The sequence below is a fragment of the Barbus barbus genome (genome assembly GCF_936440315.1).
Source record: "Barbus barbus genome assembly, chromosome: 25".
Lineage (NCBI taxonomy): Eukaryota > Metazoa > Chordata > Actinopteri > Cypriniformes > Cyprinidae > Barbus > Barbus barbus.
Window position 1 is genome coordinate 22,669,149 of NC_136753.1, and position 21,192 is coordinate 22,690,340.

General features: G+C 36.8%; 2 protein-coding genes across 3 annotated transcripts in view; both read right to left on the reverse strand.

Moving 5' to 3' along the window:
* LOC306845135 (testis-expressed protein 264-like) overlaps positions 1-2,331 on the reverse strand; it is a 70,436-nt gene extending 68,105 nt beyond the window's left edge. Inside the window, exon 1 of the mRNA XM_079377736.1 lies at positions 1,785-2,331. Coding sequence (XP_079233862.1) covers positions 1,785-2,042 — 258 coding nt within the window. The 5' untranslated portion in view covers positions 2,043-2,331. The remainder of the gene's footprint in view (positions 1-1,784) is intronic.
* Positions 2,332-2,693: 362 nt separating this feature from the next.
* Positions 2,694-20,879, reverse strand: LOC306844950 (Fanconi anemia group D2 protein-like). Of its 2 annotated transcripts, XM_079377400.1 has the most exons (44): positions 20,731-20,870; positions 20,444-20,545; positions 20,218-20,352; positions 19,694-19,761; positions 19,498-19,607; positions 19,322-19,379; positions 18,848-18,900; positions 18,671-18,749; positions 18,407-18,531; positions 18,129-18,216; positions 17,504-17,608; positions 17,302-17,402; positions 17,028-17,139; positions 16,875-16,910; positions 16,618-16,764; positions 16,376-16,510; positions 16,134-16,265; positions 15,841-15,948; positions 15,624-15,733; positions 15,466-15,520; positions 14,858-14,977; positions 14,530-14,603; positions 14,244-14,390; positions 13,418-13,518; positions 13,082-13,197; positions 12,760-12,868; positions 12,404-12,505; positions 12,221-12,318; positions 11,822-11,989; positions 11,617-11,733; positions 10,647-10,775; positions 10,422-10,540; positions 10,225-10,335; positions 10,003-10,136; positions 9,822-9,921; positions 8,380-8,502; positions 8,143-8,236; positions 7,963-8,034; positions 7,830-7,868; positions 7,665-7,739; positions 7,485-7,559; positions 7,177-7,323; positions 4,568-4,648; positions 2,694-2,956 (listed from the first exon to the last, which is right to left on the reverse strand). In XM_079377400.1, exons 2-44 carry the CDS (start codon positions 20,490-20,492, stop codon positions 2,891-2,893), a joined length of 4,323 nt encoding a protein of 1,440 aa, XP_079233526.1. In that variant the 5' UTR covers positions 20,493-20,545; positions 20,731-20,870; the 3' UTR covers positions 2,694-2,890. The 2 variants fall into 2 exon arrangements, with proteins under 2 accessions (XP_079233526.1, XP_079233527.1); XM_079377401.1 differs by having other exon boundaries at positions 20,444-20,879.
* Between the last annotated feature and the right edge of the window lie 313 nt (positions 20,880-21,192).

A 21,192-nucleotide genomic window follows, 5' to 3' on the forward strand; every position in this document is an offset into this window, starting at 1 on the left:
AATAGAATCTGTCCACTAATGCAACCGACTAATGACTGTTGGCCAATGCAATCAATTTTATGGTCCAAGGAGGTAGGAATTTAACAAGGATCCTCTTGACCAGGTCACACATGCTAAAAAAACCTCAAGGAAAAAATATTTGTTGCCATGTCCAACTTTCCATATACTGCATATTACACAAAAAATAACCAAAGAAAAAAAGTCTAGCCCAGAGACTCTTGATAACTTATCTGGGGTATAACCTGAACTCAAACTCCACCTGGTTTTCAAACAACAGGGACTTCAAACCCTAGTGCATCCACTACCATAATAGCTACTCTCCAGGGGCCTCAATTCTAAAGATGTGCGTAGAACTACATTTTTTAATTTACTGAATTATTTTAATTACTGGTATCAGTTGGTGCATGCATAAGATTTTTGTCAGTTTCTGTCTTTATAAATCCAGAATTGTTCTTCACTTGAAATCCATGGAATTTAGGTACTTTTACCAAGGTACTTTCAAATCCAATCTTTTGTTTTTGTCCCAGTTTACAATTCAGGAGACAAATCCCAGGTCAAAATTCAAAACAAATGTGCATACAGAACAGAAAAAAAATCAGGTGCATGTTAATGCAGCTCTCACAGCCAGATATTATGCAATAACCCCACCTGGTCCATTTCACAAGTTATACGGAAAAAAACAAATAAGCACCACACTGGTATGGTTAAATATATGTGTCCAAAGAGACATTCCCAGTTGTTACTTTGCAAGCCAGCAATTCTATTTGGCAATGACTACCAAGTTGCACAAAATAAAATTGAACAGTCACCACGGCACTCAACTTTTCAGTGTTGAACCTTATAATACGGATGAACTATTACTGCATAACTGCCCTAGATCAGTGCAGAAATGTTGATGACTCCTATCCAGGGAGTCTACTAGCATGACCTGTTCTGGTTTAAATATTTATTTATTATATGCTGAGACATCTGACATATTTTGCATGTAGTTCTTTCGCTTTCTGCCGAGCAGGCCAAATTCAATCCATCCTCTTCTTAGAGGTGTGCATGCATGAAGAGCATCTTAAAACTTTTCATATTATACCAAGTTGTTCCTCCTTGAGCTCCATGTTCACCTCTGGATCCATGCACAGCGTGTTATACTAATTTATTATTTTGATACACTAAATAGCACTGTATAATCATAGATATGAAACATATTGACTTAGGAATTAAGGTTAGAGCAGACTTTGCTTTACATTGTGGCCATGAAATTATTTAATGGGAACACCTCAGTGAGTCAGCCTTAAAAACCCAGATGAATCATAAACTTAAATTATGATTATAATAACCGGTTTGAGGCTTGATTCTCATGAGTCTGTGCTTCAAAGCCTGCTGTTTTGCAGCAAAGTAACAATAACACCAGTAACAATAACCCTCTATTTATTATACTAAAAGCACCATGTCAGTACTGTGGTAATTTTTGAAACCTGGTGCAACATTTGTCATTCAGTAGCATGGTAAAGCACCATGGTATTACCATCTGTTATCATCACTGTATCATGAATAACAGACAAACTTCTCGCCAATTCTTAAGTTTTTGGACAAAGCGGTTGAGTTATGAGTTATGATCTCATGACAGGTGGATTTAGGGTTTGTGAGTGATAACCTGATTTAAAAAAACAAACAAAAAAACAATTTAAATGATTACTTTAAGAACGTTCTGTTAATCATTTCGAATTTAAAGCGGAAATGTTGTTTTAAAAAAATGTTGCATTAAGAATCACTGAATCCGAGTTACTGACCTGATTGGGGTCATCGTAAAACACACCGACAGATGACAACTTCGGTCCGATACTGCTGCTCTCCGTGAAAGTGGCTCCGCTGGCCTTGTACGATCCTTTTCTGAACTTATACGCAATCGTGATGTTTTTCACCGGAGGAGATCCAGTCCGAATCACGACTTCAGAGAAAAGCCCGGTGTAAAAAACGAAGCCCACCAGTGTTAAGATGAGACAAAGAACCAAAAACAGAATCAGCAGTAAAATGACAAAGTCAGACATTTTTGCCCGGCTGTCAGAAAATCAAGCACAAAAACGCTCAATGTGTATGAATAGTTGTTATGAGTTGCTGTGATGGCACACACAAAATCAATATTTCCGCTTTCCGAACAGGCCTATTTGCATCTGTGTCGCCCTGCAGATGTTACATTTACAGCATCTATGCTTTACTGCAGGTCAGTTTGCACACGTCTTTTGGTTTTGTTATTGACACAGCTGAGCGTTTGTTTATCCTCCTCGGCACAGAAACACTATACGCATTGCTTCCTGGATGACCATGTGACTCTGACTCAGAGGGTTGGCTTGAAACGAGCGCGTTCGACTTTAAGCGGCGCTGCGCAGAATGGTCAGTGTATGACATCAAAGTACCGCGAGAGCGATAAGAGAGCCCACGGATCCTAATGCTTTCGAATGGCTCTCGCGGTACTTTGATGCCATACACTGACCATTCTGCGCAGCGCCGCTTAAAGTCGAACGCGCCTAATGATGGAAAGTCCGATTCATTTCTGCGAATCGGTTCTTTCGAACAGCTCGATTCTGATTCTCCGCGCTGTAAAATGTTGTTTCTTTTTTTTTCAATTCAGGTTAAATAATGTCAATTACATTACGTGGAATTGCAAAAGAACTTACATTAAATTAAGGCACCTGACAAATGCATTATTACCATTTATATTTGTATTGAATATGAAAACAAACAATTAGCATATTAAAACATGCAAATACAAGTAGAGCTTTTCAAGAAAACCGCTTAGATAACCTGAGATAACAAATCCCAAAATTAATTTGATGTAATAATAAATCAACAATAGTGCACTGATCATGTGCTACTATATAACAATCTTTGCTTTATTTCAGTCTGATTCATCTGATTCCTCTGCATCTTCCTGTCCATTGTTCCTCTCATCAGAGTCGCTCTCCTGTGTCAAAACAGATTGAATTAAGGATCATGATGTGAAAGACATCTCAAAATCTCTCATAAGATCTCATGAGGAAATGAAACTCCCAAAACAAGCAAAGCAATTATAACCATGCTGTATATTTGCTTTTGAGAATTACATGACACATGTCTATGTTAATGTGATATGAGAAATGAGTTTAAATATGAAAATTAATACAACTATTAATCATCTGACTGATACTGACCTGTCATGTGTGTATTTAACACAATGTGGTCTGTGATGCCACTATATCATCCATAGTAATGGGAAATCATAGGATGCCGTAATGCCAAAAGTAAGGTATTCAGATGGTATTCAAATATTTCTGGAAGAGTTTCAAAGTGCACATCCATGCATGCTATTTCAGCTAGTATTACCCAAATCCACTTTGTGCAACAGAAAGGTTACAAAGCTGAAACTAAACTGAAAAGAAATACTCAGCAGCAAAGATTCCTATTTTAAATATATGCTGTTCTTTATATTTTTTCCACAAAAATATTTAGCACTGATAAAAAAAGAAATAATAATAAATGTTTCCTGAGAACCCAATCAGCATATTAGAACGATTTCTGAAGGATCATGTGACACTGGAGACTGAATTAATGGCTGCAGAAAATTCAATTTTGCCATTGCAGGAATAAATAACTTTTTTTTTTAACTATATATAAAAATTTTATTTTAAATAATAATAATATTTGGCCACATTACTGTTTTTAGTGTACTTTCATTAAAAAAGCCTTGCTGAGCATAAGAGACTTGAAAAAAAAAATCCCAAACTTTTCAACATAACCCTAAAATTTAAAGAAACACTCCACTTTTTTTGAAAATAGGCTCATTTTACAACTCCCCTAGAGTTAAACAGTTGAGTTTTACCGTTTTTGAATCCATTCAGATCTCCGGGTCTGGCGGTAGCACTTTTAGCTTAGCTTAGCATAGATCATTGAATCGGATTAGACCATTAGCATCTCGCTCAAAAATGGCCAAAGAGTTTTGATAATTTTCCTATTTAAAACTTGATTCTTCTGTAGTAGTTACATCGTGCAATAAGACCGACGGAATATGTAAAGTTGTGATTTTCTAGGCCGATATGTCTAGGAACTATACTCTAGTTCCGGCGTAATAATCAAGGAACTTTGCTGCCGTACCGTGGATGCAGCGAGCGCAGTGATATTATGCAGCGCCTGAAAGTAGTCCCCAGCTATATCATAACTAGTTACCTAACTTTTCATTTTCCGTCGGTCTTAGTGCACGATGTAACTACAGAAGAATCAAGTTTTAAATAGGAAAATTATCGAAACTCTTTAGTCATTTTTGATGACCAAATGCTAATGGTCTAATCCGATTCAATGATCTATGCTAAGCTAAACTAAAAGTGCTACCGCCAGAACCGGAGATCGGCTGAATGGATTCAAAAACGGTAAAACTCAACTGTTTAACTTTAGGGGAGTTGAAAAATGAGCCTATTTCCAAAAAAAGTGGAGTGTTCCTTTAAGTAATAACAAATTAAGGAAATCAATTTAGCAACGTGCTAACACTTGATCAGACTAGATGTCCGTGCATTATGCAGGATAATGCAGTCAGTCATTATACCTCATCTTCACTCTGCAACTGAGAAGACTCTTCCTCCTCTTCATCAACTGCCTGTGACCTTTGTGAGAGAATCTCTTCACCCTGCAAAGCAAAGAATAAAAATTTAAATTTGCATCACTGGATTATCAATAAATGCTACACTGTGCCCTTATATAGACTTATGTTATAGCTATATAATTTACAGTTATTACAGATATTAATATATTATAAACCTTAATAAAAACTACTTGCTACTTTCTCATTTAAAACAATAATAGCTTTAAATAATCTTTTGTGGGTATTTTCACAGCCAAATTTAGTTTGTGATTAATTAAATCGCAGCACTCTATAATTAATTAGATTTCAAATTTTAATCGACTGACAGCCATAATATATATGTGCAGTCAAATGATTAATCGCATCCAAAATAAAAGTTTTTGTTTACATAATATAGGTGTGTGTGCTGTGTATATTTATTATGTATATATATATAAAGACTCGCATTTACAGCACATATTTAGAAAATATTTGCATTTATTTACATAAATTATATCATGTATAAATTTATTTAATATATAAACGTAACATTTTTCTTAAATATATACATGCATGTGTGTGTATTTATATATACTTAACCTTAAGTTATCCTCTGGGGTCAATATGACCCCAAGCGACTTTTCTTTAGTTAAAAATAATGGTTCCCTTTATCTCAGTGGAATAAAATCTTGTGACTTTTTCTAAATTATCTATCCATACACACACAAAAAAACTGGGCTTGATTTGGTTGTTCTAAAGGTATGTAAAAAAAAAAGTCACACTCATGACCTTTGGGGTCAATATGACCCCACATTGAAATGAATGGGAAAATCAAAAAAAAAATGTTTTTTATTTTTCATTTGTCAAAAAAAATCTGTAAATCCAGAATAAACCTGAAAATTTCCATACCACAATGAAGTCCTGGTACTAGAGCACAAATGTAATGTGGAACGAACATGATCACTTGCACACACACATGCTCACGCACACAAACACACACACAGGTGTGACTCCAATTGAAAGCATTTTTTTTAGAAATTGACAAATAAAATCAATAATTCCAGCATAAATCTGAAAATTTCCACACAGAAATGAAGGCCTGGTACTAGAGCAAAAATGCAATGTAGAAAAGACATGCTCACTCAACACACACACACACACACACACACACACACACACACACACACAGACAGGTATGACTGCCACAGCCAAATAAAATCAGCCACAAATGCAGAACAAAGATAAAAGGGGTGAGACCTAATGCACACACACATGCGCACGCGCACACACACACACACACACACACACACACACACACACACACAGACACACATGCGCACGCGCACACACACACACACACACACACACACACACACACAGACAGACAGACAGAGAGAGCAAGGGAGAGATGAAAGGCAACTGACCTGTTCAACTTTGAGAAAGTTTACTCTGAGATCTAAGAGCTGCAACTTTATTTTGAAAACAAAGAAATAGTTCCCACACCAAAGGTATAAAAGAGGGTCTTTGGTGTCACACAGTTCATTCTGTGTCAGTATGGCAAAGCGTTACACTCTCCTGGAGACTTTAGATTGCCTGCTTGATTCAAGTGAAACTGAATCATGCCTGGAAGACACTGAGGGCGATGACTCTGAGCCATTTGAGACATTTGGTTCATTAAAATAAATAATATTCAACTACAATCTGATTCTAAGTCTTGTCCTTTAGGTGTTTCTTATGTGGCAATTTCTGTGGTATTTTGTAAAAACAGACATTTCAAATCGCTTCAAAAACGACCAAAATTCTACTATTTGAAAGAATATTTATTTTTAATGTCTTTAATAATGTTTATACATGTATAAATTCACAAAATCTATCACAAAAGTTATAATATGAGCAGTTGGCTACATCCAGTAAAATGAATGGATCTCTATTGCCCTCTTCTGGGTATCTATGGACAATACAATTTCTTTCTTAAATTTTAATTCCTAAAGGTTTGTCTTTGACCAACAGATGGCAGAATTGTACAGCTAACACCTAGATCAATATCCAGAAACAACTTATATTTAATTTAGATCATTGTTTAAGTATTTTTTTCATAAAAAAATAATATTTTACATGCAAGCTAATGGTATAGTTGAGGAATTGTGTGGTAAATAGGTACAAAAGTACTTTGTATATCCAAAAACACAGCATTACTGTACAGATGAGAAGTAAACAAAAAAAATAATATATTATATGTACTATTAAAAATGTACATTTTTTTCACAATCATTCTTTAAATTTTGGGGTCATATATACCCCAAATGCAGTGAGTGTGAACAGGAAACTAAGGTTATAAGAAGGTTAAATATACACAGTACACTCACATATATTATGTAAACAAAAACTTTTATTTTGGATGCAATTAATCGCGATTAATAGTATGACAGCAATAATATATATATATTAACTTAATATAAAGTAAAAATAGATTTTCTTTTGACAATTTAAAAATATGCAGCGAAATCAATGTCATCAGGGCAAGTAAAAAGTAGTGCATCCTTATAGTGGATTTGTTTTTAGTGATGTGGCTTTGCCACATTTTTCCATCTCACCTTTAAGTCTCTGTTCTTCAGGTTCCCCAGCCAGAAGGCTTCCTGGCAATGGTTAAGAGTGAGCATGGCTTTCACACGATACACAAACTGCTCCAGATTTTTCTTCAAGGCTGGAACGTGATTGGTCAGCCCTGTATCTTGCCTAATCTGTGAACCGTAAAACAGTGATAATAATAATAATTACAGAGATTATGTTTCACAAATGCTTTTAACATCAATAAAATAAATTTATTTAGCAGTTTTCTCATTTTAATCTAATCCCACTCTTCCTCCACAGTCCACCATGCACTCCAGATGCTGTAATTCACCTTTGAGTGGCCACACATGTGGTGGAGTTGTCTAGTACTGAGCTGGAAGGTCTTCAGCAAACTCTGGACATCCTCCTGAGTAGATCCCGTATAATGATTAATATCTCATGTTACTAAACAGATACATTTCACTCAAGATGCAACGTTACACATAAATTTTGACGAATGAGACAGAAATACCTTGTGTTTTTTAAAGCTATAATCAAGCAGAGGCATTCCAAGTTTGAGGAAGGACTCCAGAAAAAGACGACCATACTGAACGAGATGATCAAAAACAAAGAGAACACAAGTGTTGAATGACATTATCTTCATAAACATACCTTCATTGTGTGGAAAGTGTCTTACCTTTAAACACACAGTGAGTACAGGTCTGCTGTCAAACATCTGTGCCATAGAAAACAGAAGAACATGCTGTTTACAGAGCCATAAATGTGACGTGCACACTAGGAGAACAGGAAAGATGTGAAGGCCTCTGTACCTTGACCAGGTTTATGAGGATGTGGAAGTCACGCACAGCCAGATTCCATGTTAAGAGCTTCTCGCTCTGCACCTGAATAGATTTAGGTCACAAACTTGAGACGCACTTTCCTTACACTTCCTGTTGGTACCCAAATAATAATGAAATAATATCTACAGCCACACAACAAAAAACACACACCTCTTGATTATCCGTCTGTTTGCTGGGAGGAATCTTGCGCACAGCTCTCTCCAGCTCTGCCATCATGCTCTTGTAGTACACCAGGAACGTCTGCCTGCAGTGTCAAGCAAAGCACAGATATTACACGGCTCTGTGGAATACCTGATTCTGATTGGTCAAATGCAACGCTGAGTTGTTAAATATTTTGGTATTAATACGTCATGTACATTATTGATTTGATATGGCAGCCTGCTGTACCTGTTGAGTGTTGGCCAGCTGCGCGAGTTAGAATCTTTAGCAGCATTCAACAGCTCTGGAACCCCTTCACCTGCTATTTCCTCCACCGCCTTCAGAATATCATCAGTGTGCTCCAGATAAATACTACAGCGGGAAAAACAAACTGATTTAAACATCCTCAGATATGAACAATAATATTAAAGCATGCCATTTTAGTTCAAGTTATTTTATTCTTGCATGTAACATTCTTTTGGGTATATTAATTTGGGCATATTTTGGATGGGGCCCATCGTGTTCAAAAGTTCAGAGTGGGTAAGATTTGTTTTTGAAAGAAGTCTCTAACGCTCACCAATGCTACATTTATTTGATCTAATATAGAGTAAAAATAGTCATATTGTGAAATATTATTACAATTCAAAATAACTACTTTCGATTTTAATGTATTTTAAAATATCAAAGCTGAATTTTCTGAACTACTAGTGTCACATGATCCTTCAGGAATCATTCTAATAAGCCGATTTGGTGCTCAAGTAACATTTCTGGCTATTATGAATGTAAAACCTGTTTTCTAGGTGTAAATTCTCAAAATGTGGTTTGCTTTGATATGATTAAGATTTTGTATAATTTTCAGCAAACCCGAGAATAGGCTTTCCAGGTGATTTTCTCCCTAAACATTAAAAATTTAGGCTATGTGATGTTATAAATGTCATAAATCTTTAATATTTCAATTAGTAAAAGAATATATTATTATAACAATTCTATTAGAGTTGGAAGATCAGTATGAATATTTCATTTATTTAATTCTGTCTTCATGTATAATGTAGGACTTACACTATTTCTAACTGCAAGTGAGGATTAATGGATGTAACAGACTCATGAAGCATATAAATCCTTTTATTGACTTATTTCTCTCTCCTCTATCTAATACAGGTGTGGGGAACGTTGGTCCTGGAGGGCCGGTGTCCCTGCAGAGTTTAGCTCCAACCCTAATCAAACACACCTGAACCAGCTAATCAAGGTCTTCAGGATGCAGTTAGGTTTTTTTTTTTCCAGGTTTTTTCAGGGTTGGAGCTAAACTCTGCAGGAGAGTGGCCCTCCAGGATCAACGTTCCCCACCCCTGATCTAATAGAATCTCATATCCATGGGTCTTAATACCCCTATGGCCTCAATTCAGTGTTATTTTAGTATTATTTATATACTATTACGGAATTGAAACACGGTCCCCATGATATTTTTGGTTTTAATTTTCGTTTCAGTTAAGTTTTAGCAATTTAGTTTTTGTGCTTTTGTCATTTTTATTTTTTTACATTTCTACACAATTTTAATTAAGCTTTAATTTACTCTTAATTCAGCTTATTTTAATCACTGAAAAGTATTTTTAGTAGTTTCCGTTAACAATAACAACGCTGCCTCAATGACTCCTGGAAGTGAATGGGAACTTAAGCATTAACTCACAACATACCTGAGTAGAGTTTGAAGAGCATCATTGTATTTGTTTCCTCGCTCTCTCTCTCCACTCGCTGTAACCCACTCCTGACAGAGGAAACTCCTAGTCAGGGATGCTGAGGGAAATGATACAATTCAAAATGAATGCATTAAAGAGCACAACCATTATTATACAGCATCCAATCCTGGAAACGCACTGATCTGTTCTCTGTAGGTCCTGTGGTTTGATCCTCCATACTGGGACAGCACAATGAGCAGCTGGGTCAGACACAAGGCTGTGTTCAGGCTGGGCACTGTGCTTCGGAAGTTCTGCAGGTACTCAAAAGCGTGCCTGAGCATATAAAACACCATGTAGAGATGGTTACATTGAAAATTGTCCACTAACAGCAAGTAAGATGTATGTGCACTGACGCTCCCACCTGCTGAGCTGATCCAGGGTCAAATCGGTCTCGTCTTCCTTCAGTCGGCCGGCCAGAACCCCCAGAGCGTTCTTCAGCAGAGCACGATGCTCTGGACCAGAAAAGCCGGCCCTGAATATGAACAGCAGGTGATTGAAGATGGTCTGAATTTACATTTTGTAGTTGTCAGGAAAGTCGACTAACTAGTCCATGTTTACCAGCTGAATGTAGTATGTAGCACTTGCAGCAGGAGCTGATATGCTGAACACATGAGCTGCTGTTCCTTCACATCCACACCAGGAGCATCAACAACACCCTGATGCTCAGAAAGCAGAGTCTGTGTGAGGACAAACGTTCAAACAGAGCAATAAAACCAAACGTGCCAGCCAGGACTAATGCACACGTAATGAACATGTTTACAAGGCTATAAAACACATGTGCACCTGAAAGTGATTGTGGCAGTTCTCCAGGTGTGTGCAAAGTGTGGGCAGCAACTCGATGCAGCAGGTGGCGACTTCTTTGGCATTTTTCTGCTGCAAGTGAGCAAAGCCAACTGCTCTGTCCGTCTTACTCTAGAGAGACACCGCAGAAAACATTTCAGTACCATATTGGTCGTCAGTTGATATTGGAGATGTTTTGTAATTCATTTGTAATTTATGGCATGTTTATTTTACATTTAGATTACTTTTGCTGCCACCAAACATTCATTAAAGTTTATATATAAAAACATTAATTTATTTTAATAACACTGTTAAATGTATTCCTAAAAATATTCATTTTTATATTGTACATTATTAAGCCATCAAAAGGCACTTAATAAAAGCAAAATACAGATATAATTTACCCATTATTAAATTAAACTATTAAATTACAATGATGCCAAAATTAAGTGAATTTACAGGACAATATAAAAATGTATATTTTGAAATTTGCTAAAGATTACAATTAATCTTGTACTATTTAATTACTATATATTAATGCCAAACTTTGGTGAATTTTGGCATCATTTCATTGTAAAGCAGGGGTCACCAAACTTGTTCCTGGAGGGCCGGTGTCCTGCAGAGTTTAGCTCCAACCCTAATCAAACACATCTGAAGCAGCTAATCAAGGTCTTGCTTGGTATACTTGAAGGTGTGTTGAGGCAAGTTGGCGCTAAACTCTGCAGGATACCGGCCCTCCAGGCCAGAGTGTGGTGACCCCTGGTGTAAAGCATAAATATGAATATTTTGTGATTTGCTAAAGGTTACATTTAACAGTGTTAATTAAAATGAATAGTTTCGTTTTTAGTGTTTTATTTTTTTAATTATTTAGATCAAATAATATCTGATCAGTTGATTACAATGTTGCTTCAGCATTGTCAAAAAGCATGTTTGACTGGGTAAAACAGGTTTAGTAATGTGTGTGTTTTCGTACTTTAAGAAATGGAGCCTTTTTGGCTGGTGCAGAAGCCAAACTGAAGTCCAGTTTACGCATCATGTCCTCCAGCAGGAAAAGCAACTCTGCAGGGCCCAACTGCACTTCCTCCCTTAACTACACACAAAACGGGACTCTGTTATTTTTCATTTAATTAAAGTATGTACTTGTACTGAGAATCGAACGGCAAACAAACTCATTTTACCTTACTATGTAGCTCAGTGTCCAACAGTGTCCGGGACAGAAGGCCACACTGAAGCACGCTCAGAGCTTCAAAATCAAGTTCTCTGAAGAACAGCCAGTACGAGGACAGACTGACTCCTGATTTGGCATCCTTTTCTTTCTCCTTCTCACTCTCTTTCTCTGGATGATCCTGCCACAACAAACAATTGTCAGTTTTGGAATGTGAAAAATACTAAGAGCATTAAATTAAAATCCAGCCAACACCAAAGTGAAATTTTAACGTATTGAAGTAAAATATACAAAGGAGTACCATATTGTCCATTTATTCTTCATCTCAAACAATATGGTGTTACAGTCCACTTTACCAGATGTTTATACAAATGTCGGTTAACCAATGGACATGAAATAATATGGTCTTTACCTGTTGGGAATCCTCTGCCTCTGTGGCCCCCTCCAGCTGTGATTTGTCTCCTGAGGAGTTCTTACTCGCTGAAGCCTTCCTCTTCCTCCCAGATGACTCTACACACTCACACATGCACACACAGTGAAGGACTGACCCTATCTATAGCACAAACCAGCTTGCTGATTTCTCCAGCAGACTTACCCTTCTTTCCTTTCTTTGGCAGAGCACTTGAAGAAGAGGGTATCATCCCTTCAGCACTCTCTCCATCAAAGTTAGCCTGAGGAGGAGTGTAGCCTGGTGTAACTAACACAATAAAACCATGTTAACTTTGCAGAGAAAATAAATATAGGAAATTTAATTTTCAAATTATTTACATTTCTTAAAAATATATACAAATTAATAAATGTAACAAGTAAATTATATATATACACACACATATAATGAGTGTGTGTGTGTGTAATATATATATATATATATAATATATATATGTAAAACTCACTTGTTATATTTATTAATTTGTACACACGCACTGGGGAAGAAGATTGTCTCTCTGGTACCTGCTAAGCATGTCTGCAGTAAATTCTGAAGGTAAGTGATATTCTGTATACGAGTTACAACCTTCATTTTCATCTCAGGATCATTCTGCTTGCAAAAAGCATTCACCGTCTACATTCATAAAAAAGACATGCATATTAGAATATATTTATTATTATATAACATTAAAACACATTCCAAATTCCAAACTGTAGTTTAAAGGGAATACTTTAAAAAGGTAAAATAGTCATATCAGAACTTGAATTGATCAGGGATGATTTTAAACTAGTCACTCTAAAGTCATTCTGAATTTAGTACTATGTTGTACTAAAGAGATGTACTAACCTCTCTGAACCAGTTGATGGTGTAAAAGAGCAGAGAACAGAGGAACTCTCTCTCAGCCTTAGACAGACTCTCCACCTTCTCCACCACCTCCATATCAGTCAGAATCAAAGGACAGCCTATAACAGCACAAAACTCTCTAAATGTGTTTTTTTTTACCTTAAATACCTGATGATTCTTGTGATAAATAACCTTACAGTTTATACACAATCATAATGCATTAATTAAAACTGATGCATCTATTACATTTAATTTTTCACAGTGAAGAAGACAACACAGTCAATATCAAAATAATCAAAATTATGATAGAAAAAAAACTGCAGGTGTACAGTATCTGACCTAGCAGAGCATCAATCTCCTCCAGATCACCCTGGTGCTGCACCTCCTCACACAACCTCAGCAGGCGGAAAAATGGGGACAGACACAAAGGAGACACGCGCCTGTGAGAATAAGACAATCATTCAGATTATAACATTGCAGGGATTCAGCTATTGACAATACTATTTTAATAATGTCCTTGATTACAGATTACAGGTTGATTACTGGCATCAACAAATAACAGTGCCTGCTTGTCCAAATAAGTATTGTGAAGTGAATATTTTATTATATTATAGGTGAATTTTCAGTAAATATTGCATAAAATAACTGCTCATTTAATTTCAGCAATTTTGCACATACCATGATACATATGATGAAGCTAAGCTATATACAGTATATAAATATACACATACACACATACAGTATATATTAGTATCATCTACTAAAAACCCATATTGGTAAACTGCTATTATCTATATCCGGAATTCCCAAACATTTTTGCCAGCTAAACTCCTCTGACCTAAAACATTTACTTGAAGTGCCGCCCTATTATATCAGTAATTTATAGAGTATTTCAAAACATTTGCAAGTTCACAAGTTGTATTTTGGTCAATAGTCAAATGGCATGCAGGTAATCAAAGCAATTGATAGGCAAAGTGTTTCATTTTGACTTATTTACATGCAACAGTCCTATTTTTTAATTTCGTAGTAGCTTTTAAATCAACTCACAAACCCCCTGCAGATCCCAGTTTGGGAGACCTTGCTCTATTTCAAGGAACATCATTTATGGTAGTCTACAGTAACAGAAGCGTTAAACTGAGTTCAGCATGGAGTATTCAGTAATGACCTCGCTTTCTTGACTCCAGCTGCTTGGGTTGTGTCTGTTTTGTGCTGCTGGTCTTGAGTCATAAGTGGCAGTAGATTGATGGCGATTCCCCCTTGACTCTCATCCTCATCCAAATTATACATCACAAAGGCAGGAAACACAAACGGGCTGAAAGACACACACACACACAAGAGGGGCCATGAGAAAGTCAAGACATAAAATTTATGCCGATTGCTTTGATTTGACAACAAAAAAGCAGGTCATAATGATTATACTATGCTTTATGAGCCCTGAATGTGTCACTCACCCTGATAAATCTGGTCCAAGGTCTACAACAAAGTCTTCCTGAAAATCCTCCAGCACACTCTTCCCGATCCATGCCTAAGGATGATATAGCCATAGTAGAGAGTTTAATATACTAATATAACATGCAGACTTTTTTGAGAGACAGAGACAGTTATTAAAGAGACAGTTCACTCATTAAAGTACAATTCTGTTAGCATTTACGCACTCACATCATGTCATTTCAAACTCATTTGGAGACAGAATTTTAAAAATCAAATTTCTTAAAAATCAAAGATGAGGACAAGAAGGCTGTTTTAAGGCGCTATTTACAGTCAGTAACCCACACACACCTGCACTAGAGGATCCAGTTTGCAGGTCTGCAGCAGGTTGGCCAGCTCATCGTAATAGAGAGCGGCAGCTTCAGGGGAACTCTCACTGCATGAGCGTACCAGCTCCAACAGAGCCATCACCTACAGACACAGCAACACTTAAAAGCTTACATGGTTGTAAGGAGTGAAAGTGGGCAACGCATTTATGTTTCAAAAATTTCAATTTCAAATAAATGGCATTGTTTTATTCTATTCTATTCATCAAAGAATCCAGAAAAAGTATTATAGTTTCCAAAAAAATATTAAGCAACACAACTGTTTTCATCATTAATAATAATACAAGATCTCGAGCAACAAATCAGCATATTAGAATGATTTCTGATGAATCATGTGACACTGAAGACTGGAGGAATGGCTACTGAAAATTTAGCTTTGCATCACAGGTATAAATTACAATTTAAAACATATTAAACAGTAATTTTAAGCTGCTTTTTACTGTATATTTGATCAAATAAATGCAGCTTTGGTGAGCATAAGAGATTTCTTTCAAAAATCTTACAGACCCCAAATTGTTTATGTAATTTTGAAGTTAATTTTTGTGTACACTCAAACCATAAGATCACACTCACCTGTCTGTGTGTCTCTTTGGGCAGTGTGCCACCCTGGGAGCCATCAGGTGTATTTCTAAATAAACAAAACAAGACCAAAAAGAACAAAGACCAAAGATCACAAACCTAATAAGGGTGTATAAGTGAAAAACACTGCAATGCTCCAGCAAAGAGAGTACCTGCAGGCCCCCATACTGCCCACCATCATGACTGCACCAATAATACCAATACGCTTGTACTTGGGCACTGTGCTGGACAGCTGCTTACGGATGACGATGTGCATGTCATCCTAGTGAAAGACATTCAGAGATTTGACAGAATTTTCATTTTTGGATCAGTTATCCCATTAATTAAAAAAATTACAACTATACCTGTAAGATGCTGTGTGTTTCTCACCTGGATGTGTCCTCCATGCTGCTCCTGTCCAAATGCCAGGCGGCTGAGCAGGTGGAAGAGTCGTCTGATCTGCTGTGAGGTCAAGTTGTCCATGTAGTCCAGAATACCCTGCCAGAATACCCACAATTCACACCAGCAAACAGGTTAAATATCATAATGTACTTGAAAAGACCCAAATAATTCCTCTAAAAATTGCTTAAATAAAAAATAATAACAGAAAACAAATAAATATTTAATGAAAAGAACAGACTCAAACTATTTCCTTCCAAATAGACAGAGGCAAGCATTTATACCTTCACAAAAACAGTGAACTGGCTCATTTCTGCAGGTTTCTGAGATACCAGCTCACAGAGCAGCTCAAGTGCCACATCCACCTCACCACTCACACCACTGCATGCGTGTGTGACCAGAGAGCCAACCACCTCCTACATAACAAACACACATGAACTGGACATCAGTGCAGGTCTTTAAATAAATGTTAGGGCCCATACATCTGCAGTGTGTTTGTGAGCTGGTATTAAGAGGTATTTCTTACCTGCTGACAATAGGAGTCAAAGGCAGTGAAGGCCTGTTTGTACATGTGACCTCCGAAAGGCACCACACAGCAGTCTGGAGAACGCAAGAGTCCCTGAGCTAGAGCCAGAATTGATGGGAAATAACCCCTCATCACCTGTATGAAACATTTACACCATATTTGATATGTACAAGGGAAATCAACACTTCAGGTAGCATAATTAGGGATGTTTCTTAGTCATCAGCATGTGAATGAAATCAGACCTGAGCATGACCCTTAAAGGTCTTCTGCAAGAGGTTTTCCTGAATCAGACCCTTGCGAACTTTGGCTTTGAGCACTCTTTCCGCCCCACGCCGGCTGTGGTTTGCATTAGTGGAGTGAAGGATGAACAGTACCAAAAGGTCAACCACCTGAGAGACACAACAAGTTACGTTCAATCTTGCATTGTGGATGTTCAGGTATGAAATGTGTCAATCTAATAGGAGTCGCATAAAAACTTTTTGATAGAAATAAATCAAACCTTATGGTCGTCTGACTCATCAACATTCTCTATTGCCTAAAATTAAAACATTTGAACAGTAATTAAATAACTTCAGTTGCATGGAAATATAATACTTAGTGCTTGAAGGCAGAAAGGAAAACAAAAAAAGCTATCAAGATTATATGAACTCACTTTTAGCCAAGCCTCTGAGATGGTCCTCTGAAATCGGATAGCTGACTTTATGACCTCCAAAACCAAAGCCACACTGTCCTGACCATTGTTGCATGATGGGACCCTGGAGGACCTGATGGAGTGGTAACATTAAAATCAAGAACAAGACAAAACATGGCCAGCAGACATGGACATATTTACAACTTCTTATTTGTCTTCCAGGGAATAAAGTAGGAAAACCCAAGTAGATTTGGGAGGGACAGATGAGAGTAAGTACATGACGACGGAGTCTCACCCTGACATGGCTTTGCTTTTCATACGACTCTGGGAAGCCTGCAACACTGCTGGCAAAACACACTGCTCCAACTCCAGCTTTTTACGCAGGTCACACACCACCTGAGGAGCATGAAAGGACATGAGCATAACTACAGCTCTACAGGAAATTGATTTAAAATAGTCTACCAGAGAAAGTAATTTTTTCAGTTTAGAGGCCTGACCTCATTAGCATCAGATGCAGAGATGGAGTGTAAGATGAACTTGACTACAACAGGAAGATCCTCTAACTGCACAGCAGCGAGAGTTCCCATTACTACCTCACGCACCTGATAGAGAGAAAGACACAGTATACATTACAGTTTAAAAGGCAAAATAAGTTAATCCTTTTATTCAGCAAAGATGCTTTAAAATGATAAATAGTGATTTTTATATAAACATTTTAAAAATATATTTCACATAAATACTTAAGTCCTTTTAAACTTTCTATTCATCAAACAATCTTCAAAACATTATCAGTTCATATTAAGAAGAAACCATTTTTAACATTGATTCAATATTTGAAGATTATGTGACAATGAAGACTGGAGAAATGGCTGCTGAAAATTCAGCTTTGCCACCACAGGAATAAATTACGTCAAAGCATGTATGTTAAAATAGAAAACTGTTATTTTAAATTGCAATAATATTTAAAAAATTAATTTTTTACTCTATTTTTGATTAAATAAATGCAGCATGAGATACTTCTTTCAAAAACATTAAACCTAACCTTTTTTTAAACAATTATTTAAAGCAATAACACTGGGACCAAATACTTTTTAGGGAAGATATTTGCATGTTGAGAAGTACCTCGGACAGTAATGCAGAGCTCAGATTCAAACTGGATAAAGCATCCAATATAGGCACAGGGAGTTGAGTGTTTTGCTGAAGTAAACCGCTGCACAAGGAAGCAAACACAAACACAGACTCACTTAAATAATATACACGATTATAATAAGCACCTACATTGTAGTCACACTCAGCATTATCATCACAGACAGCCATAATTAGTTCAAAATAACACAACTTTAATTCCAAGCATTGGAAAATAGCACAAAAAATAACAGGCTCAGCTACTGCTGACGTACTTTAGCTCTTTGGCCAAGTCTCCATGCTGGGAATCCTCTAGGATTTCAGGCAGGCTGGTAATAATGTCCCGCTGGATCTCCACCGGAGCCACAGACACCATCTGCATCAGCTTACTGCTCAAATCCTACACATACACAGCAGTTATAGCAGTCAGACATTGGTCACGGCAATGCCGTAATTTGGGTTTAACAAACATTTATGTCTGCTACAAAGGAACTCTTGGCAATTTGATGTCACACAGACAGTATAAGTGGACTGTGTACCTTGCCATCTACAATGCGGTCCAGCCACTTCAACTGGCTTATTATGAGATGGGGAATGTTGAGGCCATCCTCACTCACACTGTAACAGAGCACATTGCAATCAGTGATTAGGGAATGTTACAGGACTGTGTCTGTAATTAAAGTGATGTGTATAAATATCATCAAAAAGACATTTACCCCTCAAACATGAATTCTGGAAGCTTTTCAAACAAAGTGTTTATGACCTGGGTCTAAATGCAGGAAAAGGACAATACATATATATTACTTATATTCCCCCAAATATTTTGAATAAAATAAATCTTAATAATTAATAGCTGTAGTTAATTATTTCAAAAGAACATGCAAAAAGGCTACATTAAAAATAAAAAAGCATCCTACTTTTTTTTGGAACAATTACTTTTTAATCATCTAATCATTGGATAAAGGATAATTTTTTTTTTTTATAAAATATAACAACAGTAAATAGTAAAATATATGATAATGAATAATATATAAAAACAATATCTAAAAATATATAATATATAATTATTATATAATAAAATAACAATAACGAATGAAAAAATAATGTATTCAGACCAGTCTAAATGTAGGAAAAGGAAAATAATTTTCTCTCGTTTTGTATTTTAAGAGGTAAATTGAGCAGTTATTTACCTGTAGCATCTCTATTCCAAGCAACAGGCGTACAAGACTTTCCTGATAGGAGCCAGAACTGATATTAGAGGGAAAATAAGTAACAATTAGAAGTATATAAGAGTAACAAGTTGCATAAAACATTTCAATGAATTCTTTTAATGTTTCAGATGGAAAAACAAGAATCGGTGCATTACTTGGTATCCTGCTGTGAAGTGGAGGATGGCACACAAGGCAGCAGGCAGTTTCTGAATCTCTCTGGGTCTTCAATGTATGTTTCCAGTGCAGATATAAACTCCTGAATTATCTATAAAACAGCCATTTAACAATCTCAATATATGTAAAGTAAGCTTTTTCGTTGAAAAAGTAGTATAATGATTAGCTGTTTCTCACATTGGGGAATCTGGGATGCTTTCGTATATGCTGCTGGAGCCGCTTTTGAAATATTACTTGGTCTACAGCTGTAAAAAAAAATAATAATAATAATAATTCATTCATTTTTTTTTTAAATGTGTGAAGTGTGGCCGAGTATGGTGATCCATACTCGGAATTTGTGCTCTGCATTTAACCCATCCAAGTGCACACACAGTAGTGAACAAACAAACACACACACGAACCAGTGGGCAGCCAATGCTGCGGCGCCCGGGGAGCAGTTGGGGGTTCAGTGCCTTGCTCAAGGGTCTCACCTCAGTCGTGGTATTGAGGGTGGAGAGAGTGTTGGTTATTCACTCCCCCCACCTACAATCCCTGCCGGCCGGAGACTCGAACCCATGAGTGGGTTACAAGTCCAACTCTCTATCCATTAGGCCACGACTGCCCCCAAGTTATACGTGTTATTTATATGTATAAATAATGTGTTGATTGATTTGAACATGCATGTATGCATTGTGACTTCACTTTTTCATTCATTATCTTACCAATTTCATTAGCTGTACTGCCAGCTGTCAAAGTGACACCAGATTCCTTCAGAAACTGAACACAAACTGAGTCCGGGTGGGAGTCCTGTACTGAAGATTTTGCTGCTCGTCCACTGCTCTTGGTCTTTTTTGATTCTGTGCGAATGGACAGACATTAACAAAGACATTCATTTCACTTCATGTGCAAAAATTGTAGCCATTCCAGGTTTATTTTGGACGAACTTACTCGGGACGTCCTCGGCTGTGATGGATGAGCGCTTCTTTTTACGCATCATCTTTAGCTCAGATCAGATCAGATCAGATGGAAATGATAAATAACGGATATGACCTGCTGGGGTTACAACTATCAGCTAGTTCAGAAAAATGTGTACACAACTGACAGTTCAATAATGTCAATCCTGGTTCAAACAATCCCAGAATCCACTCTCTGAAGATGGTCAACACTCATTTCATGCTGGCAAGAACTCGACGAAATTACCGTATTTGAGATAAAATGTGGTCAGAAGTGTTTACCTTAACGTTACTCCCCCCGATGCTGATCTTAATTTTGATGTGATAGTAATAAATGCTAATTAAATTTAGATTTGAGCATAAAACGTATGTTTCCTGAACAGGCTAAAAGTTCAGTCTGTCACAAAGCTTCCCGCGCCAGTGTTAAATCTAGGGACCGTGGTAAAATTCTAATTTCTGTATTGATATAAAAATTGTTTTTGAACGTTACTCTATGTTTTGTCTATTAACTGCATCTGTCTTTATAAATGTTAAAATGCGAAAGACATCACAAACAACGTAATCAGATTCACATATAAGAAGATAAACTTTCTCAACCATTAAGCAGTACACGGAACACTTTGAGGACGCTCCCTAATATTCTATGGGCGTGTATTAAAAGAAGGCGTGAAGCGGCTTGTCATGATTGGTCGCCGCGTAGCACACCGCCCACGTTTATCAGTTTTATACAAGTGTCACTTTCCT

Coding starts and splice junctions, on each gene's coding strand:
- LOC306844950 (XM_079377401.1), bottom strand. CDS start 20,492: ATGATGCGTAAAAAGAAGCGCTCATCCATCACAGCCGAGGACGTCCCG. Junction 18,901..19,321: donor TTGGAATAGAGATGCTACAG/GTAAATAACTGC, acceptor TCCTGCATTTAG/ACCCAGGTCATAAACACTTT. Junction 15,734..15,840: donor AGCATGGAGGACACATCCAG/GTGAGAAACACA, acceptor GTCTTTCACTAG/GATGACATGCACATCGTCAT.